We start from the raw sequence: 22,052 nt of genomic DNA, 5'->3' as shown, positions 1-22,052 counted from the left end.
AGAGGTAACATTCCATTGCCATATTATCAACATCGGTCCAGAGATTTCTGGAAAATTCTGGGTCAAGTTCATGGTTGTTTCTAGTATGTATATCTTAAGAGCTAAAATTATATTCTCCGATTTAAGGTATTATTTTTTTACATGTTACACAACAGTTTAATCGAAATTCACTGTAATTTGATATTTGCATTTGTCATTGAACTCCAATTGAAAAACTTTCCGAAGTTATTTTTTATTTGGCAACAGTTATAGTCCAAAATATAAATAGTAACTCTTGTTTTAAATATTCTGAAATATATTTTGTGTCGGAAAATTTTTGCAAATTGAAAAATAAAAAATATCAAATTTCTCAATTTTAATTTACAAAGGAAAATTTAGGTATCCCCAGCTATGGACGATGATAACAGGGTTAGTAAATTTTCTAAACGGTGTAAAATAAACTTATCTCTTTGTTTCGTTGTAAAATTTCAGCTCGATATCAAATTAAATGAAATCTGGAAAGCTTGTAGAAAAATTCAAGATACAATCTTTCGTTATGGCTATGACATTTCCAAAGATTTTTGTGAGCATGATCCGCAAGGAAAGGGCCTGATCTCGGGTGGGTGAATTCAACCATGAAATGGTGTTCAATTTAAATTATTTTATCATTTCCCATTTAAGAATCTCTTTTTAGTAGCATTTTGGGTAAATATAAAAATGTTATTGGCTTATCCGATTTTGAGTTACGCGAGGTAACCGATTATTTCCGTTTGCGTGATGGTCGTGTTATTTATAGCGAATTTTGTAAGGTAGTGTGCAATGAAGGTTGGTGCTGTAAAGTTATGTTTATTTTCGAAGTTTATATTTTTATTTTCGAGTATTTTTTTTAAGAACGCCTTAAGAAAGATGCCGGAGACATTGCCTCTGGTTTGGAATGGATCGATCCAATGCATGTGAATGTCATACCTCGTCCAGAGGATAGAAGACAATTGTGTTTAATTTTAATTAAAATCGCCCAATTTGCTCATTTGCCATTGATGCCATATTTTCAAGATTATGAATTGGTAAGTTTTTGGTAAATAAATATATTTTAGTTGAGTGATTGGATTCCGTAGGAAGCTGGAGCAATGATGTTCGATCATTTGTGTTACCCCTTTATCTTTGCAAAGACAGGAGAAGTCTACAGCTAACACAACCATAAGACTGAGGGGGTATGCAATTCTGCCACTTTAACAGGCTTTAGGCATATTTTTTAGAGAGTGAATTGTGCAGGGCTGCCATACGGCGGGTCACAATTTCTGCGCGTTATCATAAATACCAATTCTTCCACAAAGCATCATTGTTAGAAGTTTTAAGGGAACTTTAACGAAAAATAGAGTATGCTCCATAATTTTCCTACTCCTGGGAACTCACACCAGAGTTGAGAGTGAAACTCGCTCGAACATTTCCAATTCGGAGGTATGGTGTAAAGTACTAAAAATATATCAATTTACAAAGTACGATCTGGATTTCTTATATATTTCAAATAAAGTGCGGATTTAACCCTATTGATTTTTAAATTTGTTCGATTTTCTTCTTTTAGGTACGTTTTTTCGAGACATGCAGGGTGATATAAAAAAACTGCAACAAAGTCAAAGGCCATAATTTTTACATTTTTTTTAATTTTATTGAAAGGAAGCAAAAATGTCGGAAATAGCATCAACTTTTAGAATATGTTTAGATTTGTTCGAATTGGTCACGAATTATGGCCTTCAAACGGCCAATGAAACCGTCACACGCTGCCCGAATGTTGTTCTGCGGTAAATTGGCCCATTCCCTTCGAAGCGCTTGCTTGAGGTATTTTTTAGTGTCCAATGTACAATAGTCCATCACCATGGCCGGCGCTTGAGATCTGGAGGCCAACCGAAGGTGCACATTTTCAGCTGACCTCTTTGGCAAATAAACACGATCATTTTGTATGTTTACAAACTGCTGGACAACGAATGTTTCCTCATCGGAAAAAACAAAATTCGGCAGTTCACCACTTTCGGCCAAGCGAAGCAGCTCTTTAGCTCTTCTCAGTCCATTTTCTGTCTGTTGCGGTGTAAGTTCTTGCACTTTTCGGAATTTCAATGGCTTTACCCCGAGCTCATTTTTTAATATTTTCCGAATGGAATATTGCGATATGTTCAGCTCACGAACAATTTTTCGGCCACTGCAACGCGGGTTTCAATCAAGTCGCCTTTACTACTTTTCAAACCATTTCTGCTGATGTTGATGTTTTCTTGCGTCCACTTCCTTCACGTCGGGCTACGCTACCAGTATCGCGGTAACGAGCGATGATACGAGACAAAAAAGCACTCTATTCACATTTAAATGCTGGAGTGCTCTAACGATAACAGCTGTCAGACGAGTGACTTAGAAATGACAGCAGTTTGAAGTTAGTTGCAGTTTTTTCATCTCAACCTGTATAGTAATATTTTATAACTGGCAATTTATGCAGCTTTTTTTAATGTTTATAAAGAAAAGTGGTTAATTAATTTTTCCCAGCAATTTTTCGAAGACACTATATAATTTTTAAATAATTATCCATTACATCTCTTAGATTTCCCAAAATATGGGTACAGTAACGGTTTCACATTTTTCTCGGGTTCTGCGTTTTATGAAAATTCCCCTATCCGATAAAGATTTTCTATTGCTCTTAAAACGTTATATGAAAGACTCGTATATGGTGAATTATGTGGCCTTTATGAAGCACATTGAAAATATTTTGGACTATTTGAAAAGTAACAAATTAACCGATAATTCTATGGTAAGAAAATCCCAAAGCCTTCTGTATTCAATCCAAAAAATATATATATTCCATTGTGTCTTTTGATTTTCTAAGAAAATAATACAGAACTTTCCGGGAAAGTTAGTTGATTTGGAATTACCCGAATTGCCACCAGTCAATGGAACAAATATAGCTCAAAGGGTTTTCAAGGACTTCTGTAATCATCCGCAGGAAAATAAGGATATTTGTGATATAATATTTTGTCTGCAAAGGCATGTACATAAGAATCGTATTAGAGTTCGTGAATTTCTCGAAGGTTTTGATCTTTTGCATACGGGAACCTTGACACGAAATCAGTTCGAGCGGGCCCTTCATACTATGGGAGTGGGCAAATATTTGACACAGCGTGAAATGGTATTGTTGTGTACACGTTACATCGATCCCATTGATACGAATCGCATACGATGGCGTATCTTTGAAGATGAAATTGATAGAGGTAATTTGTCAAGGGAGAGAACATAATTGATTTTTTGACAGGAAAATTTTGTTCTTTTTTTCTTAGTTTTTACCGTGAAAAATTTGGAGAAAACCCCATTACTTGAATTCCAATCACCACCTCAATATATTAAAGAAATGCCACGAAGTGGTTCCAAGTATTGGCAAGAGGCTTGCGAACCAGTGCGAAATCTTTGTGAAGAGGCCTTGAGAAGAATTCAAATAAGAATACAAAATCGACGTCTACATTTACATCCATTCTTTCGAACATATGATAAGTGAGTTCATTTATATAAGAGCAAGGGTCTGCTCCTTTTTACTCGGGACCGTAATATGTTCAAGAGCCGAAATGCTCGAGGAAGTTTACACTTTTATTTGAAAATCGTCCTACAGGTCTTCTATATACAGAAGACCCATTGGAGACTTGCTGACGGACTTTTGTACATAAATGACCTACAGCAAAGTTTTCTGCCTGGAATATGCTGCAGTCGTTTCTAAGCTTGTGGGATTCGCTAAGAAGAAACCAGCTCCCGTTTTGCATTCCATTTTTGAACTGTCTGTATAAACAACTAAGCCGTGGAAAGGTGGATTCTTACGGGCCCAGGCGTCCCTGTCAGGTATGTGGTATCAGGTGGGTCAAAACTCAACCGAGGTGAAATATAGTAACTTCTGTTGGCTTCCACTTCCACATTCCTTACACGCCCTAAGATCGCAGAAAGTCCAAAGGATTAATTGCGCCATTGGTTTAGTTCTCTGAGTCGAACTGCACACCTAATTTCCTGATCACCTACGTGTATGCTTAGTGGGCTTAAGTAGGATGTCCAGTGCAGTTTAAGTTGTGCTCTTGAAGGCACGGTGTTCTTCTTCCAACTTAGTTGGTGGTCGAGGATAGTGCCGAGGTATTTAGCTTCAGAGGAGAGGTTTAGCGTGACCCCATCTAGCATCGGTGGTATAAATGAAGGAATAGTACAAGCTCTGTCTTTGATGGATTCACGCCTAGTCTACTACAACTTTTTTTGCTCCAGATCTATGCTCCATAGTACCGGGATATGTTTACAATTCTGTCAATCAGATTTAGGTCCCCGCCGAATAGTTAGAACACGCTTGATCGGTTTGCCAATTAATTACCGCGACAGTACAGTTAGGGAAGTGAGTGCTGGCCAACAGATTAAAAGTCTCTAGTCCGGAGTCAGTCCACGTACCGTCAGTCCACTTTATAATTCCTATGGATTTAAGATCCTTCGATATGACTTTACGGAATCTGGCGGCATCGTTGACGCTTTCTGTTGACTTAGTGAAACATACCCAAGATGACGCTTGGCATTCTTGATTTCACTGTTGTACTTTTTGAAGAATGTCTTATAGGCATCCCAGTCCGTAAGTTGTTTGGTACAATAGGGCTAGTACAATCGTCTACTATCCCTCCTTAATTGGGCTACATGTTTTGACCACCAAACTTCTTGGTATTTCTTGTCTGAGTGGGTAAGCGGAGAGACTTTTTCATAGCACTCGTTATCGCATTTACGGAATTGTCTATATCAAGGGTTGAGGATAAGGACAGATTGTCGAAACTGTGAAGCCTAGGTATAGCCAGATCCGCAAATTTGTCACAATTTGCCTACGTAGAGAAATATGAAGATGAGGACCCTCCCGGATTTAGTCTCCAGTCTCGCCACCGTAGTATCTCCTCCACTGAAATTACTAAGGAAGATTAAGTTTAAACTCTTTTTAGCAACGATGCACGTCCTTACCTTGTCACCATTGGAAAATGCGTAAGAGACGTACTTCCAACTCTCTAGTCTAGTCACCCTGTTGTTGTATATATAGGGTTCCTGGACCAGGGCTATGTCTGTTTCAGCATCTGCTTTGCAGTGATGCGGATTAATCTGCATGATGTTTCCTCCTAATGCAGCGACGCTAATTGGAAACGGATCCAACCGGTTTCGAAATGCAACTTGCCCCACGAGCTTGAACATAATCCTTGCCATCCGTATCAATATATACTTTGATGACCAGACCCCCACCCCCTCAGTGCTTAAACTGACGAGGCACCAGTTGCCTGTTCTGAGGTTGAGGCTTTGTTTGCCCAGTATCGTCAGAATGCATGCCGGATCCACCTATGGTGGTGGCACCCACGCTGCCAATACTATACGGCAGGGAATATCCTTCAAGGATACAGCCGCCAAGTCGCACCCTTGCCAAAGCTCGTGAAAGCCAGCTACTGTGGTGACCAGGAATTATTTAGATTCCTCGGTTTCACAGCAGATGACTTTCACGCCCTTGTAAAAAGTAGCGCTGCCAAACTGCAACCTTTTTGGGTCCCCTTCACCCAAAAAGACCAGTTCCCTCAGACGGTCTTCGATTAGCAGCTATCGAATGTCGCTGATTTTAGCTTCCGGTTCAGCCTTGCGATGACCGCTACTCTTAGATTGTTCGGGTAGATGGTCTGGGAATGCTTCCTCTTTCGTCCTTTTGTCTTGCCGATTGTAGCTTGACCGCTTTCTTGTGGCCCTTTACAGGATTAGAGCTTGTAGGGATTACCGGAGTCGGTTTTGTCACAACCGGCTTTCTGGCCGACGGGTGTTGTATGTATTGGCTGGAATGCCTGAGCCGTAGATGCCTTCTTGGCCTCAGGATGTGGTTCCTCTGTAGACCGACCTCTCTTCAACGCTAAGCCGTCGGAATGGGAGATGTATGTGTTGGCTGAGATGCCAGTGCGTAGATGCCTTCTTGGCTTCAAGATGTGGTTCCTCTGTAGACCGACCTCTCTTCAACGCTGAGCGTGAAGAGCTGTCGGTTTCCTTTGGAACTGCCGAGGCTGCAGCCAGCGCAGGTTCTGACTTCTTAGCCTGATCAACCTGATCAAGAGAACAGCTTGGTATTGGCGGGTGTTTCTTTTCGAACTTTTTAACTACTCTCAGGTTCATCTTGATCAGGATCTTCTCTCTCCGTAATCTGTGCGGGGTCTCGGCCGATAAACTTCTTGGAATACTTTGTCGACCTTTTGTAGCCCCGTTTTGTATTCGCTGCCTTCGTGAGTGGTAGGGTTCCTGCCAGCAGCTACGTCGATAGCGTCCTGCCGATAGAGGCCTAAGACATCGGAAACTGAATGTACGGAGTGTTCTCTGTGGCTTTTGAAGTGCCTCACCACTTCCTGATAGTGATATCAAGTTCCTCATCAGTAAGGGGCGAGTCATTTCCAAAGCCAGAGGGAACACTCTCCTCTTAGTGTTTTTGTCTCCTCCAGGAGAGCGGACAATTGTTCACTCTGCTAGTGAATGCAGTCACGGATAACGTCAATATAAGTCAAGATCATGTCGTCCAATTTGGTCATTAGTGGTTGTTGGGGTTTTTGTGTGTTTTTTTTATTGTTTTTCTCCATATGAATTTCGGACTTTGGAGGAGACGAGGTCCGCCATGGCATAGCCTCCCTACCATGGTAAGGACCTGGTAACTAAGTCTGCTACTCACTGAGGCGCCCAGGTATCAGTCAGGCAAACGTTCGAATACAGTCGGTACCCTGACTGCAAACCGAGGAACACTGATGGGCACGGTTTACTTAACACCCCAGCGTTAGGAAGTCTTTTCTCGACAGACTAACACTGATCACTGCTTAATTAGAGGCGCCAGTTATTCGCTCCGTCGAACCAAGGATCATTCGGATATTTGTTTCGAGACTCTCTCCCTGATACCTCTCTTCCTGTCCGCGACTGCTTTTTTAATTCTCAGCTGTCCAATATATCTTTGGGCATTCCACTATCTGTAACCTGTGGACGCGTTCGGTAGCATCCAGCTATGCTTCCGCGAAGGGCTGGAGACTACACGGGACCGTAACTTGTTCGAGAGCAGGAATGCTCGAAGAGTGCGAGTTTTATACGAAGTTTACACTTCTATTTGGAAATCCTCCTATAGATCTTCTATATACAGAAGATCATCTCCAGGTATTTTATGTACGAAAGACCGTCCGCAAGTCTTCGAAGGGCACAATACTTCCTACTATGTCTGAAAGACTTATAGAGGTCTTCTGTATGCAGATGACCTTCTACTGGTCAGAGACAGTAAATTAAAAAAAAAACTAACCTCCCCCCCCCCCTCTATTTTCTCCCCTCAGACTCAATAGTGGTCATGTTCCTTGTAAAATTGCCAATCAAATATTTGTCAGCAATGGTATTCTGCTGTCCAACGATGAATTAAATAGTCTCACAGATCGTTATGGCAATGAGTTAGGCTTTAATTACAAACATTTTCTGGAGGATGCGGATCCTGCGGAATATGCCACACCAAAACTAAAATCAACTTCAAGTTTACAAACTGGATGTTTAAAAACAAAAGTTGAAGCTCCTTCTGTTGACGACGACGAGCCCCATGAGGAATATATAATTAAATTGTTAACAAAAGCTAAGAGACAAGCCGTTACGAAGTGTATACCAGTTATTGATTTCCTGCAAGACTACGATCGTCATCGTGAGGGTGAAATTTCAGAAATAGATTTTCGTCGTGCCCTCGACAATGCAAATATAAAGTTGTCAATTGACGAAGTCAATAGCCTTTGTAAAATGTAAGATCACCCAACTATTGCAATTATTTCTATGTATAAACAGGTTTTCTTCCATAGATTTCGCTCTCCTAAGCGTGGCTGCTGCATTCTATATCGTGATTTTTGTCGAGCTCTCGATGAAATATTCGTTCAAATGGAAATGTCATCGGGTGATAATGAGATCACAGCAATTCCTCTCATGCATTTGGCCAATTTAGATTGTGCGGAATGTTTCTTAAATTTCGAAGAACGGGCCCTTTGTTCACAGGCTTTAATGAAATTGGCCCGACAACCAGATGAAATTTCCAATCTCAGTTCTGTATTTAAAGATTTCGATTATGAGAATTGTGGATCGATTGGTAAAAATCAATTGATACGTGCCCTTACTGTTCGTGAAATGCATCATATGTTGAGTAGTCGTGAGTTGGACATAATATTTAAATGTTTTGGCGTACAACGGGGAATACATCTCGAGTTTAATTATCGGGAATTTTTAAATATTTTGAAAATTTTACATGAAACTGGACAAGTTAAGAGGAATTATTGAAATGCCTTTGTAAGTGATTGTGGAAGTATTTTGATGTATACTATTTTCAAAATAAATAAATTTACATTTAAATCTGAATTCTTGTTGTGAAAATCCCACAATACACAGAGATCCAAAATTAGTACCACTTAGTACTTTTCGAACAATTATACCACATATTTTCAAAACTACCTGCATATCTTAACTACAAACACCAACAGTCATATCTCAAACACAGATATCATAAGTAATCTAAATATCAAATTTCATAAATTATAGAACCATTCAGTATTTTTCGTTCAATTATAGTACACATTTCCAAACCATTTAGTTAGATGTCACAAACTGTTGTACTTTTTATCAAGAAGGGCATACTACGGCATTTTCTTTCCATGACATAAATAGGTTAGGCCGGGTGGAACTTTTAATAACCTTCACCATTTGGTAACGAAAAAAATTGTATATATATACCATACCAGTAAGACCGTTTGGATAATACAGGAAAACTTATTAAAAAAAACATAAAATAAGTGGGCCGTTACATGGGGGCCATACCAAAACGGGCACCTATATAGACAAATATTACAAGAATTGTTATCTATTGCGAGTCTTAGATGCCAAATTTGAAAAAAATACGTGGGTAAATGTGTCTAGAATTATCCAAATACCGAATATCGGTGGGAGCGAGAACCCATTAAGAACTACAAATATCGATTTTTAGACAAATCCGGGGAAAATGTCAAAAAATCATTAAAAACGAAATATCGGGAGGTACCGTTATATACATACAATGTTCCGGCACCGCTCTGGAAATATGACCTAGAAATACCAATTTTTGGACAAATGCGTGGAAAATGTGGCAAAATCATCAAAATGCGAATATCGGGAGGTAGCGTTATATGGGGGCTACACGAAGACGTCGACCTATACATACAATGTTCCGCCACAGGATCTAGAACCCATTATGACCTAAAAATACCAATTTTTAGACATACCCATGGAAATATGTGGCAAAGATTATCAAAATGCCGAATATCAGTGGGTATCGTTATATGGGGGCTATACGAAAACGTGGACTGATATATCTCTTTTTCAATGACAGCCATCCTAGACACAATACAAATGGTTGTACCAAATTTAAAATCTCTACGTTAAATAATGTGGGCTGTATCGTGATTTCAACAGACAGAAGGACATCGTTAAATAGACATAGAATCTTATGCTGTCTACGACGAATATTTAGGGATGTTGCTAACGCGATGACAAAGTTAATATACCCTCCTTATCAAGGTGGAGGGAGAATAATAAGTAACATTTACAGCAAGGCTAGGCAAAGAGTATCCCTTGGGATATCTGTGTGTTCACCAACACAATTGTAAAAAATAAATTGTTTTGAATTTTCTGTCAAAATGGTTTTGGGAGAATATTTAGTTTTGTTCTAGCAGTTGTTGAGGAAGGTGCTGTCGGATATTTTTATGAATACACCGTAAGAAATATTGGAGCACAAATATATCTTACTACATATTCGGAACAAATATTTCCGAATTTGTAAGAATTATAAATTTTAAGATTTTTCTTTTTTTAATTGAATTTTATATGACGAAATTTACATACGAATTCAGGAATAGGAATTTATTTCATATTGTTAGACAAACTTATTGTCCTTCCAAATTAATGGACATTTTCATATCCCTTGATTTCTCCGAAATTATATGTACGTTCTTAGTCAATATTAGGGAAAATAACAGGATGTGATGTTTGTCATTCTGTTTGTAATTCATAGACATAATATTTTAGGACCCAACGCAGGATATGCGTTTCTGATCAGCATACAATTCTACAACTATTTGCGTATGTCAGCCTGTGGTAATCGGTATTAATTTTTAAAGGATCAACTTAGATGGTTAGGATGTTAAGTCCGAAATTATTATTTGTGTTTAATATTTTTTTAAATAAAAATTATATAAAATTTTATTTTATATATTTTTTTTTTTTTATTTTAAAATGAAACATAATTGAAATAACTGTGCAAATATATCTCCGAATTGTCTGATCAAAATAATAATTTTTAACAACGAAGTTGTTTTTAAAACGGAAAAATTATAAATTGAAAATATAAAGATAACCAATTATTTCTCACTCTGTAAAGAGAGGCAAAAAACACTTGCAATATTTTGTTATTTCAAAACACATACAATCACAAAAAATGTTTGAGGCTCTCTGCCTTGCCCTGATTTACAGCCATTTGTATTGGCTGGCAACATAGTCTCAGATGCGTTGCCAACTATTTTTGTTTCTTTTTTTTTTTTTTTTTTGTTTTGATTGAATTATTGCTAAAAAAAACCGGGCGATAAGTTTACAACCAAATTCTTTAAACGATTTGTTGGAGGATGAAACTATTATTCAATTGCTGTGTCCAAATTCTCGTATTCCATTCTATTGAAAATAACTTAAATATGAAAACACAGATTTTGACTGTTGTTCTCAAACCTTTATTCAAAAACAAGCTGAAAAAAATAAACTAGTTTCTAAACTTTCATACGTTTTATACCAAGAATTAAACCGTAGAATACGCAAAATACAAACGGCAAAACAGTTGCGGCAGGCGCTTGAATCGATATTGAAATGCCTTATGACGATAAAAATCTGAGCAAACTAACATTGAAATTATTTAGAATTGGCTTAAAGATACACATCATCAATATTACGATAACATCCAGCGGGTCATTTGAATTATTTAACATTTTGAAATTCTCTCTTCTATTGCGATGAATAAACGTTTTGTTTGAATGAAAAAATTATGTTTTTTTTTACTTATTACAATTTAAAATATACAAGCTTATACTTATAAACCAAATAATTATCAAAAAATATTTTTTTTTTTGTAAAATTTAGAGGCATAAAATGTACCACCACGTTATAAAATATGTCACCTCACCAGTTAAATGGTAACTAATCACATCAAAATTCTAATTTCCACTACTACTATATAGGTGTAACTTCAGCAATAAACCCGCAAAAGTCTTGTGTTTACATAAAACCTATGGTAGGTCTGCAAAAGACGCTGCATAATTGTTCAATCTGAAAACTAAAACCCGGTATGCAAGAAAATGTCAGGAAGGTACTAGAATAAATCAAATCAACACCTACACCCATCATATACAATCTTGGTTCGGAATTATAGATTTCAACTGACAATCGCCTAGTATTATATACATACATCATTTTATGCTGGCATTCAATATTCTATCGGACAGTCTGAGCAGCATTTACAAAAACAATTGAAAAGAGTCCCATGTAGTGTCTGTTTCAAATCAATGTAGGGTAAGTGTATCGGTAGTCGGCACTTTTAGGATTTTCGATTTTTCAATCTTTTAACATACTGAGTGAAATCTTTCAATTGCAGAAAAATAAAGTTCTTCAGATTCCAAATTTTGTTTACTTTTCGAAATAGTAAACAAAAATTGAATTTGTTTTAATTAAGTTGGCAAAATTTGCAATTTTACTAAAATAGTAGTTTTTTGCCAGTAATAGTCGGTACCATTTTCCAATGATATGCATGTCTATCTGCCAGTAGTTGGCATATGGCATTTCAGTAAAAAAAATTTTATTTTGTATATTTTTTTATTTCAAATAGTATAAAACAATGCTGTATTATTAATTCACAGTTTAATCCGGAATTTTAAATTAATTTCGATTTTAAGTAGTGTTTTATTTAATTATCATTATCAACCAAATATAGGTAGAAAATCAAGAATAGCATGGTTACCTTCAGTAACGTATGGATTTTCAATTTAAAAAATGAGATTAAACAAGTAAAAAAGCAGTAAGTTCGGCCGGGCCGAACTTTGAATACCCTCCACCATTTGGAACGAATTAGAAAATTTTCAAAAAAATAAAATCCAATAAAATTCTTTAAAAATCTTTAAAGTATCTAATATAGGAAGGTTCCGATATATGGGGGGATATACGATATTGTGGACCTATAAAGACAAATCTATGTCTGCGTGTAAAGTACTCGCAAGGAACTCCGTGTGTGGATTTTCAGACAATACGATTGGAAAATGTGGCTAAAATCATCAAAATACCGAATATCGCGGGGTACCGTTATATGGGAGCTATACGTTATCGTTAACCTATATAGAGAATTCTCTGTCGGTGGGTAAAGTGCTCACAAAGAACCCCTTGTGACCATTCCGTTGAAAAATATGGCTAAAAACATCAAAATACCGAATATCGGGGGTACCGTTATATGAGGGCTATACAATATCGTGGATCTATATAGATAATTCTCTGCCGAGGTATAAAGTACCCACAAGGAACTCCTTGTTTGGATTTTCAGACAATTCCGTTGAAAAATGTGGGTAAAATCATCAAAATACCGAATATCGGGGGGTACCGTTACATGGGGGCTATACGATATCCTGGACCTATATGGACAATTCTCTGCCGAGATATAAAGTACCCACAAGGAACTCCTTGTGTGGATTTTCAGACAATTCCGTTGAAAAATGTGGGTTATATCATCAAAATACCGAATATCGGGGGGTACCGTTATATGGGGGCTATACGATATTGTGGACCTATATAGATAATTCTCTGCCGAGGTATAAAGTACCCACAAGGAACTCCTTTTGTGGATTTTCAGACAATTCCGTTGAAAAATGTGGGTTATATCATCAAAATACCGAATATCGCGGGGTACCGTTATATGGGAGCTATACGTTATTGTTAACCTATATAGAGAATTCTCTGTCGGTGGGTAAAGTGCTCACAAAGAACCCCTTGTGACCATTCCGTTGAAAAATATGGCTAAAAACATCAAAATACCGAATATCGGGGGTACCGTTATATGAGGGCTATACAATATCGTGGATCTATATAGATAATTCTCTGCCGAGGTATAAAGTACCCACAAGGAACTCCTTGTGTGGATTTTCAGACAATTCCGATGAAAAATGTGGGTAAAATCTTCAAAATACGGAATATCGGGGGTACCGTTATATGGGGGCTATACGATATTTTGGACCTATATAAATAATTGTCTGCCGAAGTATAAAGTACCCACAAGGGTACTTTCAGACAATTCCGTTGAAAAATGTGGGTAAAATCATCAAAATACCGAATATCAGGGGGTACCGTTACATGGGGGCTATACGATATCCTGGACCTATATGGACAATTCTCTGCCGAGATATAAAGTACCCACAAGGAACTCCTTGTGTGGATTTTCAGACAATTCCGTTGAAAAATGTGGGTAAAATCATCAAAATACCGAATATCAGGGGGTACCGTTACATGGGGCTATACGATATCCTGGACCTATATGGACAATTCTCTGCCGAGATATAAAGTACCCACAAGGAACTCCTTGTGTGGATTTTCAGACAATTCCGTTGAAAATGTGGGTTATATCATCAAAATACCGAATATCGGGGGGTACCGTTATATGGGGGCTATACGATATTGTGGACCTATATAGATAATTCTCTGCCGAGGTATAAAGTACCCACAAGGAACTCCTTGTGTGGATTTTCAGACAATTCCGTTCAAAAATTTGGATAAAATCATCAAAATACCGAATATCGGGGGGTACCGTTATATGGTGGCTATACGATATTGTGGACCTATATAAATAATTCTCTGCCGAGGTATAAAGTACCCACAAGGAACTCCTTGTGTGGATTTTCAGACAATTCCGTTGAAAAATGTGGGTAAAATCATCAAAATATCGAATATCAGCGGGTACCGTTACATGAGGGCTATACAATGGACAATTCTCTGCCGAAGTATAAAGTACCCACAAGGAACTCCTTGTGTGGATTTTCAGACAATTCCGTTGAAAAATTTGGATAAAATCATCAAAATACCGAATATCGGGGGGTACCGTTATATGGTGGCTATACGATATTGTGGACCTATATAAATAATTCTCTGCCGAGGTATAAAGTACCCACAAGGAACTCCTTGTGTGGATTTTCAGACAATTCCGTTGAAAAATGTGGGTTATATCATCAAAATACCGAATATCGGGGGGTACCGTTATATGGGGGCTATACGATATTGTGGACCTATATAGATAATTCTCTGCCGAGGTATAAAGTACCCACAAGGAACTCCTTCTGTGGATTTTCAGACAATTCCGTTCAAAAATTTGGATAAAATCATCAAAATACCGAATATCGGGGGTACCGTTATATGGTGGCTATACGATATTGTGGACCTATATAAATAATTCTCTGCCGAGGTATAAAGTACCCACAAGGAACTCCTTGTGTGGATTTTCAGACAATTCCGTTGAAAAATGTGGGTAAAATCATCAAAATACCGAATATCGGGGGGTACCGTTACATGGGGGCTATACGATATCGTGGACCTATATGGACAATTCTCTGCCGAGGTATAAAGTACCCACAAGGAACTCCTTGTGTGGATTTTCAGACAATTCCGTTGAAAAATGTGGGTAAAATCATCAAAATACCGAATATCGGGGGGTACCGTTATATGGGGGGCTATACGATATTGTGGACCTATATAGATAATTCTCTGCCGAGGTATAAAGTACCCACAAGGAACTCCTTGTGTGGATTTTCAGACAATTCCGTTGAAAATGTGGGTAAAATCATGAAAATACCGAATATCGGGGGGTACCGTTATATGGGGGCTATACGATATTGTGGACCTATATAGATAATTCTCTGCCGAGGTATAAAGTACCCACAAGGAACTCCTTGTGTGGATTTTCAGACAATTCCGTTGAAAAATGTGGGTAAAATCATGAAAATACCGAATATCGGGGGGTACCGTTATATGGGGGCTATACGATATCGTGGACCGATATAGCCCACCACTAATTTTTTCTTTACAAAGAAGCACTATCGCACGCGTTGGAAGACACTTATTGAGGAAAATCGTTATTCTCTCGTAATAAATGATCGTAGATCATTGTTTTTTTACAGAAAGAGAGCAGGAACAATGTTGACGTTTTTTGCCATTATTTCATTATTTGGTCAAGTCTATTCTTAGTTAGTTAAGTTTAAATTTCAAAACTGCCGAATACTGGGACATGCCGAACTTAGGCGCACTAACCCTAGTAACTATAAGTTTATGCCATTAATGTGATCGCATGAAGAACTCCTTATCACATAAGGAAAACTTAATTCACTTCCGATTGTAAACCATACTTCGATAAGGTGCAGGAGCAAACAATATTTGTAATAAAACAATTGTCAATTCGATTTAAATATCTTTATTTTTTCAGTTAAAACAAAAAGTTAATTGAAACTAAAAATATCATAAGATGCATTATCGTAAGTATACTTACAGTTTTTTTTATCAGTTTTACTTATCTGGCGAAATAAGAATTGGGATCATTAAAAATGTATTATGTTTCCAAGTGATAAAAAAGTAAACAGTATTAAATACATTGCTGATAAATAAAAATTATAATGTTTATAGATGTTAGATTTTAAAACTCCAACGAATCTCAAATAAATTTCCTCTAAAATAAACCTAGGCGTTTTAAAAGGGAAAACCGTGTTTCCAAGTGATAAAAAAGTAAACAGTATTAAATATATTGCTGATAAATAAAAATTATAATGTTTATAGATGTTAGATTTTAAAACTCCAACGAATCTCAAATAAATGTCCTCTAAAATAAACCTAGGCGTTTTAAAAGGGAAAACCGATGGGAATGGTCTAGTGTCTGCATATATTTTTATTATTAATACGAAGTTTACCTCAATCCAAATTAATAAAAAACTGGATCCAAACTTTCCCTTTTCGTTTAAGGACGACTACTCTAAAATAATTTCTCTTGCTAAGAAGACTTCTTATAGTGACAAACATCTTTGAGATTTTGAATAAATCTTGACCATTTCCTAAGACTTTTCGTTTTTTCCGTCAACTTGTCGATTGTATGTTAAAAATGTGAAACGAGATATACATATAAAAGTCAATAATATAAATAAAATAGAATAAAAACGATGTTATAAATATATATTGATATATATATCTGTCTTTATTAATATACTTATAGCATAGATATTTAAAATTATAAAAATGTTCTGATAATATATTAGTTCATACTGTTAAAATTGATGTTCAGAGCTCTGCTTTCCATTCCACGGTCTTATAAAATATATTTCATAATTAATATATTATTTATACGGCATTTTGAGTCGTTATTAAATTTGTTTGCCTAAATAGAAAGATAATATACAACACATTTATAAAATATATTAAAGTAATAATCAGTTTTTTTAATAAGCTGTAAAAATAATAAGGTTTGCTAAAATGGTATACCCGAACCCATACAGATCACTTTTCAGATATATAGTTATTGAAATGCTTAAGCGTGAATAGTCAATTTATAATGTCTTATATTTGGCTTTGTACATGGGACATAAATTCTAGTTTATGTTTTACCGGTAGTCAGACAAACATTTCAAATCAGAGTAATTATATTTTTTTATGGAAAGAACCAAATCCTTTGTGAGATATATATTTTAATGTGATATACACCTATACCTTATACTTACCATATTTAAGACTTATAAGGTGCCATTCGATTAGTTTGTAATCGTCCAGTTTTTTCGGGACCACCATTATATGACTGTTGATAGTTTCCAAATGGTTGATTTGCTGGTGGAGGAGCAGCAGCGTTATTCCAACCGTTCACCGGTGGCTGTGCTGTTTGTGGTGGTACTGCTGCTGGTGGGGCTCCATAGCCCCAGCCGTTCCACGTCGGAGGAGCACCATAAGCAGGTGGTGGTTGCTGCGGATAACCAGCTGGTGCTGCTTGTTGTTGTGGAGGATATGCACCAGGAGCTCCAGGTGGTGGAGGTGCTCCCCAAGCTGGGGCACCATATGCTGGCGGGGGATAACCATATGGTGCGGCATAGGTTGGTGGAGGATATGTTGAAGCTGGGGCACCTCCTGCATACCCGGTGTATCCATTTTGATTTTGGAATTTCGATGGATCTGGTTTGTAGTTAGATTTCTTGACATCTACTCTCAAATATTTTATTACATGGTTTTGATGCGCTGCACAATATTAAACAAATATTACTAAATGTTCGTTCGTAAAATAACTATTTACTTACCTACGGCCTTGTCTGCTGCATCATAATCTTCAAATTCGACATATGCAAATCCACGATTTCGACCTGTGTTACGATCAATAAGAACTTTTATACCCAATATCTTGCCAAATTGTTGAAAATGTTGTCTTAGCAAGTCTTCATCGTGAACAGCTTTCAAACCTCCAACGAAAATCTTTCTTCCGGAACCTTTAGTTTTTTGATCAGTTTCAATTATAACACGTTTTGAATCCACGGTTCTGGAAGGAAAAGATGAAATATTAGATTTCAAATATGTAATAGTGATATTGAAATTTGTTCTTTTGTTTTATCTCTATCTTGTGTAAGTTTTGAAGGGACCAAAAACTTATTAACACCATAATATATCAGTCTAGTTGTCCAAAAATTTAAGAAGTGTTTATTAATGTGTAATTAAATTGTTTAACAATGGCTGACGTAGCCAAAGGAGAGATTTTGGCTTGTTATTAAGGAATAGCGCATGATGGGTGGGCACCGATGTCGTACTCACAATGTAGTATACAGATCATATATCACAATATTTGACGCGAAATTTTCCGAAAGCAAAGAATTTTTTATGCCAGATAACTGTTTTAAATGAAGTTCAAGTAATATTTAGCGGTGGAAATGGAACATAACTTTTGTGTGGAAAATACTAAACTGACCATTCAGCCTCGAGTATATGCGAAATAACGTGTGCATGGAATGTGAACTCCCGACATAATCATTGATTTGAGGGCTTAACTCTAGTTTAGTAAAAACTCTTCAATTTTTTCGAAAATTTTTTCAGTGGTAGGTATTTTAACCATGATCCCGGGAAAGTATTTTTTTCTTGGGGGACGGACCTGGGACCCCAGATTTTTGACCCGAAAGTCCGGGTTCGAGACCCCTACTAGACCCGGATCCACTTACCCGATATAGACAATATGGGTATCGTTGGAAAGCTTATGAAAATACCTATCCAACAAGTGGTCACATGATGTAAGCACAAATTGTAGCATTTTGGAAAGGTAAGAGTGTCAGCTATAATTTGGAAACAATTTTGTTGACCCCCATAATGGGCCCTTTTTTGACTTTTTGGGGGTTTCATAAAAAATCCGGGTCCAAAAAATCGATAATTTGACTATAACTTCCGAACCATGAAAACTTACCCCTTCATGTGACCACTTGTTGGATAGGTATTTCCATAAGCTTTCAATCGATACCCATATTGTCTATATCGGGTAAGTGGATCCGGGTCCAGGCGGGGTCTTGATCCCGGACTTTTGGGTCAAAAATCTGGGGTCCCGGGTCCGTCCCCCAAGAAAAAAATAGTTTCCCGGGATCAGGGTAAAAATACCTACCTCTGGAAAAAATTTCGAAAAAATCTAAGAGTTTTTACTAAACTAGAGTTGTTCCGATTTGAGGAAGTGTTCAATTGAAAAAAATACAATTTTAATAAGCAGTAAGGTGTGTATACTTACTTTCCATCAACAACATGTGGTCTAGCTGCTTGTGCCTTATCAACACAGGAGGCATCTGCAAAAGTTACAAAACCAAATCCTCTGGAGCGACCGGTAGTTGGATCTCGTCTTACTGTGATATCGATGACTTCACCGAATTGTTGATAGAACTTTCGCAAAGAATCTTCAGTTGAATTGGCTGATAAGCCACCCAAAAATAATTTACGAAGATTATCTCCTTCAGCATTGGACTATTAACGAAAAATATATATAAAGCGGTAAAGATTTCGATTTAATTTTTGTTTAACTAATAATGTACAGTATAGATATTAACCTGTACTGATTTATTTACTACCATTTTCACTTTATTCTATAGAAGAATCCAACACGACTTTTATTGAATGATTATGGGAGCTAATTGATGGCTTGTCTGTTCATTTGTAGTGTGTATACAAGAAATAATCAGACAATGAAGTCAGTACAAACGTTTTGACGGCGCCAAAAACGAATTTAAAGCTTTGACAGCCTTTACACTCACGCAATAGTTTGATGCTACTAATTTTTCTGTGAGGTCCATTCGTACCAATTTGTCTACTACTAGTCTAGTTAGAACTATCTAAAAATTTTAGAGGTAAATATTTTACCCTGATTACGAGGAAAGTAATAGACGGATCTGAGTATTAGAATAATTGGCCATAAAGTTAGACACGGATCTACATAAGAGATATAGATGATTTTTAAAGATTAAGGATGTTATGAATAGTTTTGAGTAGTCATGTATAGGAGTTCTTGGAACCATCAATCAATTGTTAATTTTGTTCATTTTTTGTTAATTTGTTTTAGTGTTTAATTTTAAGTAAGACTTCTAGGATTAAGGAAGTTTTTTGAGCCGTCCATGGCATTGTCGGCTAGGTTTCTGTACAAATTGAAAAAAAAAAAATATAGACAATCATTTCCAAATACCTATGCAACAAGTAGTCATATCATGGGATTGGTTCGGAAGTTATAAGAAAATAATCGGTTTTGTAAATCCGGATTAAAAAGAAACCTTATAAATATATGCCATGTGAGTTGTCCTGAGTCAATATCGTTATATAAACAGTTCTTTTCAGTTAATTGAAACACTGTTTATAACCTACAACACTATGTGTTGGGGGTATTATAAGTTTGGTGTGCCAAAAATTATGTAAGACCTCGAAATATTGGAAATAGGAAAGTATATGTAGATCTTCCTATCTCGCCGAGCTGAGTCGATCTAGCTATGTATGTCCGTCCGTCCGTCTGTCCATGTTAATTTGTAATCACTCTACAGGTCGCAACTATGGCCCGATCTTCACGAAACTTAGAATGGAGGTGGGACTAGAGCCAGAATGTAACCCTATTGCTTTTGGAGATGATCGCATAATATTTAGGGGTTGGAATGAACCAAAAATCTGAAAAATCCTGATTTGCAGATGCTCTACAGGTCGTAATTATAGACGAATCGAAGCAGAAGTTAGCATGGGACTGGATCTTAGGGCTGGGTAAAAGCCTTCTAATTTTGATGGACATCGGGTAATATTTAGTGGGTGAAATAGACCCTAACATTTGTGTTCAATAAAAGTCAAATTTTCCATTAAACCGCGAGTATTTTTAATCCCGGCGAAATCACAAATAGACGGACAGGTCAATCCTGACCGTTACGTATATGCCGATAGTAAATATAGGAAGGGGATGTTAGCTAGAATGCATATATCTCATGAATGGCTAGACCGATTTTGAAAATTATGTCAATTCAGAATGCCCTCTTGGCATAAAAGTATAAAATCTAAAAAGATGCCAGTAACGACGTTAATATATTTATATATTTCATATTTTTTATCGCCTGCGAATTTTTAAATTTGACTTTAAGTGTATATTTTGTAATATATTTTCACCTTACAACACAGGTTGGGATTATTATATACAGATTGTAATTATCGTCCGATCCTCACGAAATTTTTCATAAGGGTAGGGTTAGACTCAGAAGGCCTAGGCCTATTGTTTTTTTTTATCCGCAATATATTTAGGGGCTGAAAGGGACCAAAAACTAAAAATGTTCCTGATTTTGCAGCCGTTATAAAGGTCACAAATAGAAACCATTTCCATTTCGTTGACGAATATAGCCAGATATCGAAAGAAACAAATCATGTAGATGAGTCTGAATTTGGAGATACAGAGGGACCTCTAGCACTTTGGATGACCATTGTATTATATTTAGCTGTAAAATGGACCATAACAAGTAACAGCACGACGGAGTGCGTAAATGTCGCTGGTCAAAAAGCTAAGGGTAATATCTGGGCAGTGCTCTATGACATAATTTGAAAAGCGAAATCTTCCAAAATGGTAATACCATATTGTAGTGTTGTAGGGTCATGGTCGGTCCCGCACGAATATAGCCTTTGCTTACTTGTTTGAATATTAAAAAAGTTAGAACTCATGATTTTAAAAATGTAGACACAAGATAGGGGAGTATATATATATATATCTGGGCAGTGCTCTATGACATAATTTGAAAAGCGAAATCTTCCAAAATGGTAATACCATATTGTAGTGTTGTAGGGTCATGGTCGGTCCCGCACGAATATAGCCTTTGCTTACTTGTTTGAATATTAAACATGTTAGAACTCATGATTTTAAAAATGTAGACACAAGATAGGGGAGTATATATATATATATATATATATATATATATATATATATATATATATATATATATATATATATATATATATATATATATATATATATATATATATATATATATATATATATATAGATATATAGCTATGTATGTCCGTCCGTCCGTCTGTCCATGTTAATTTGTAATCACTCTACAGGTCGCAATTATGGCCCGATCTTCACGAAATTTAGAATGGAGGTGGGTCAGAATAGAACTCTATTTCTTTTGGAGATGATCGGATAATATTTACAGGTAGAAATGGACCAAAAACTGAAAAATTCCTGATTTTGCAGTTTATCTACAGGCCGCAATTATAGACCAATCAAAGCGGAAGTTAGCATGGGGCTAGAGCTTAGGGCTGGGCAGAAGCCTTCCAATTTTGATGGTCATTGGGTAATATTTAGTGGGTGAAATGGGCCACAACATTTGTGTTAAATAAAAGTCAAATTTTCCAATAAACCGCGAATATTTTTAATCCCGCGAAATCACAAATAGACGAACAGGTCAATTCTGACCGTTACG

The 22,052-nt window shown here is 36.7% G+C and overlaps 2 protein-coding genes across 4 annotated transcripts; one reads left to right on the top strand and one right to left on the bottom strand.

The window, feature by feature from the left end:
• Positions 1–251: 251 nt before the first annotated feature.
• Positions 252–8,388, top strand: LOC101892754 (uncharacterized). Of its 2 annotated transcripts, XM_059129408.1 has the most exons (9): positions 252–408; positions 472–598; positions 661–804; positions 871–1,043; positions 2,564–2,770; positions 2,846–3,227; positions 3,294–3,504; positions 7,338–7,784; positions 7,842–8,388. In XM_059129408.1, the coding sequence occupies exons 1-9, from the start codon at positions 391–393 to the stop codon at positions 8,308–8,310; spliced, it is 2,178 nt and encodes a 725-aa protein (XP_058985391.1). In that variant the 5' UTR covers positions 252–390; the 3' UTR covers positions 8,311–8,388. The 2 variants fall into 2 exon arrangements, with proteins under 2 accessions (XP_058985391.1, XP_058985446.1); XM_059129463.1 differs by lacking the exon at positions 252–408 and having other exon boundaries at positions 483–598; positions 674–804.
• A 7,898-nt stretch (positions 8,389–16,286) lies between these two features.
• LOC131802849 (ribonucleoprotein RB97D-like) lies at positions 16,287–19,336 on the bottom strand. 2 transcript variants are annotated; one of them, XM_059123536.1, is made up of 5 exons: positions 19,185–19,336; positions 18,851–19,080; positions 17,394–17,629; positions 16,830–17,334; positions 16,287–16,489 (listed from the first exon to the last, which is right to left on the bottom strand). In XM_059123536.1, the coding sequence occupies exons 1-4, from the start codon at positions 19,185–19,187 to the stop codon at positions 16,835–16,837; spliced, it is 969 nt and encodes a 322-aa protein (XP_058979519.1). In that variant the 5' UTR covers positions 19,188–19,336; the 3' UTR covers positions 16,287–16,489; positions 16,830–16,834. The 2 variants fall into 2 exon arrangements, with proteins under 2 accessions (XP_058979519.1, XP_058979516.1); XM_059123533.1 differs by having other exon boundaries at positions 19,164–19,308.
• Positions 19,337–22,052: the final 2,716 nt, after the last annotated feature.

The sequence above is a fragment of the Musca domestica genome, unplaced genomic scaffold (assembly GCF_030504385.1).
Source record: "Musca domestica strain aabys unplaced genomic scaffold, Musca_domestica.polishedcontigs.V.1.1 1, whole genome shotgun sequence".
In the NCBI taxonomy this organism is placed as follows: domain Eukaryota; kingdom Metazoa; phylum Arthropoda; class Insecta; order Diptera; family Muscidae; genus Musca; species Musca domestica.
The sequence above is the reverse complement of the archived record's forward strand: the minus strand, read 5'-3'. Positions and strand labels throughout refer to the sequence as shown.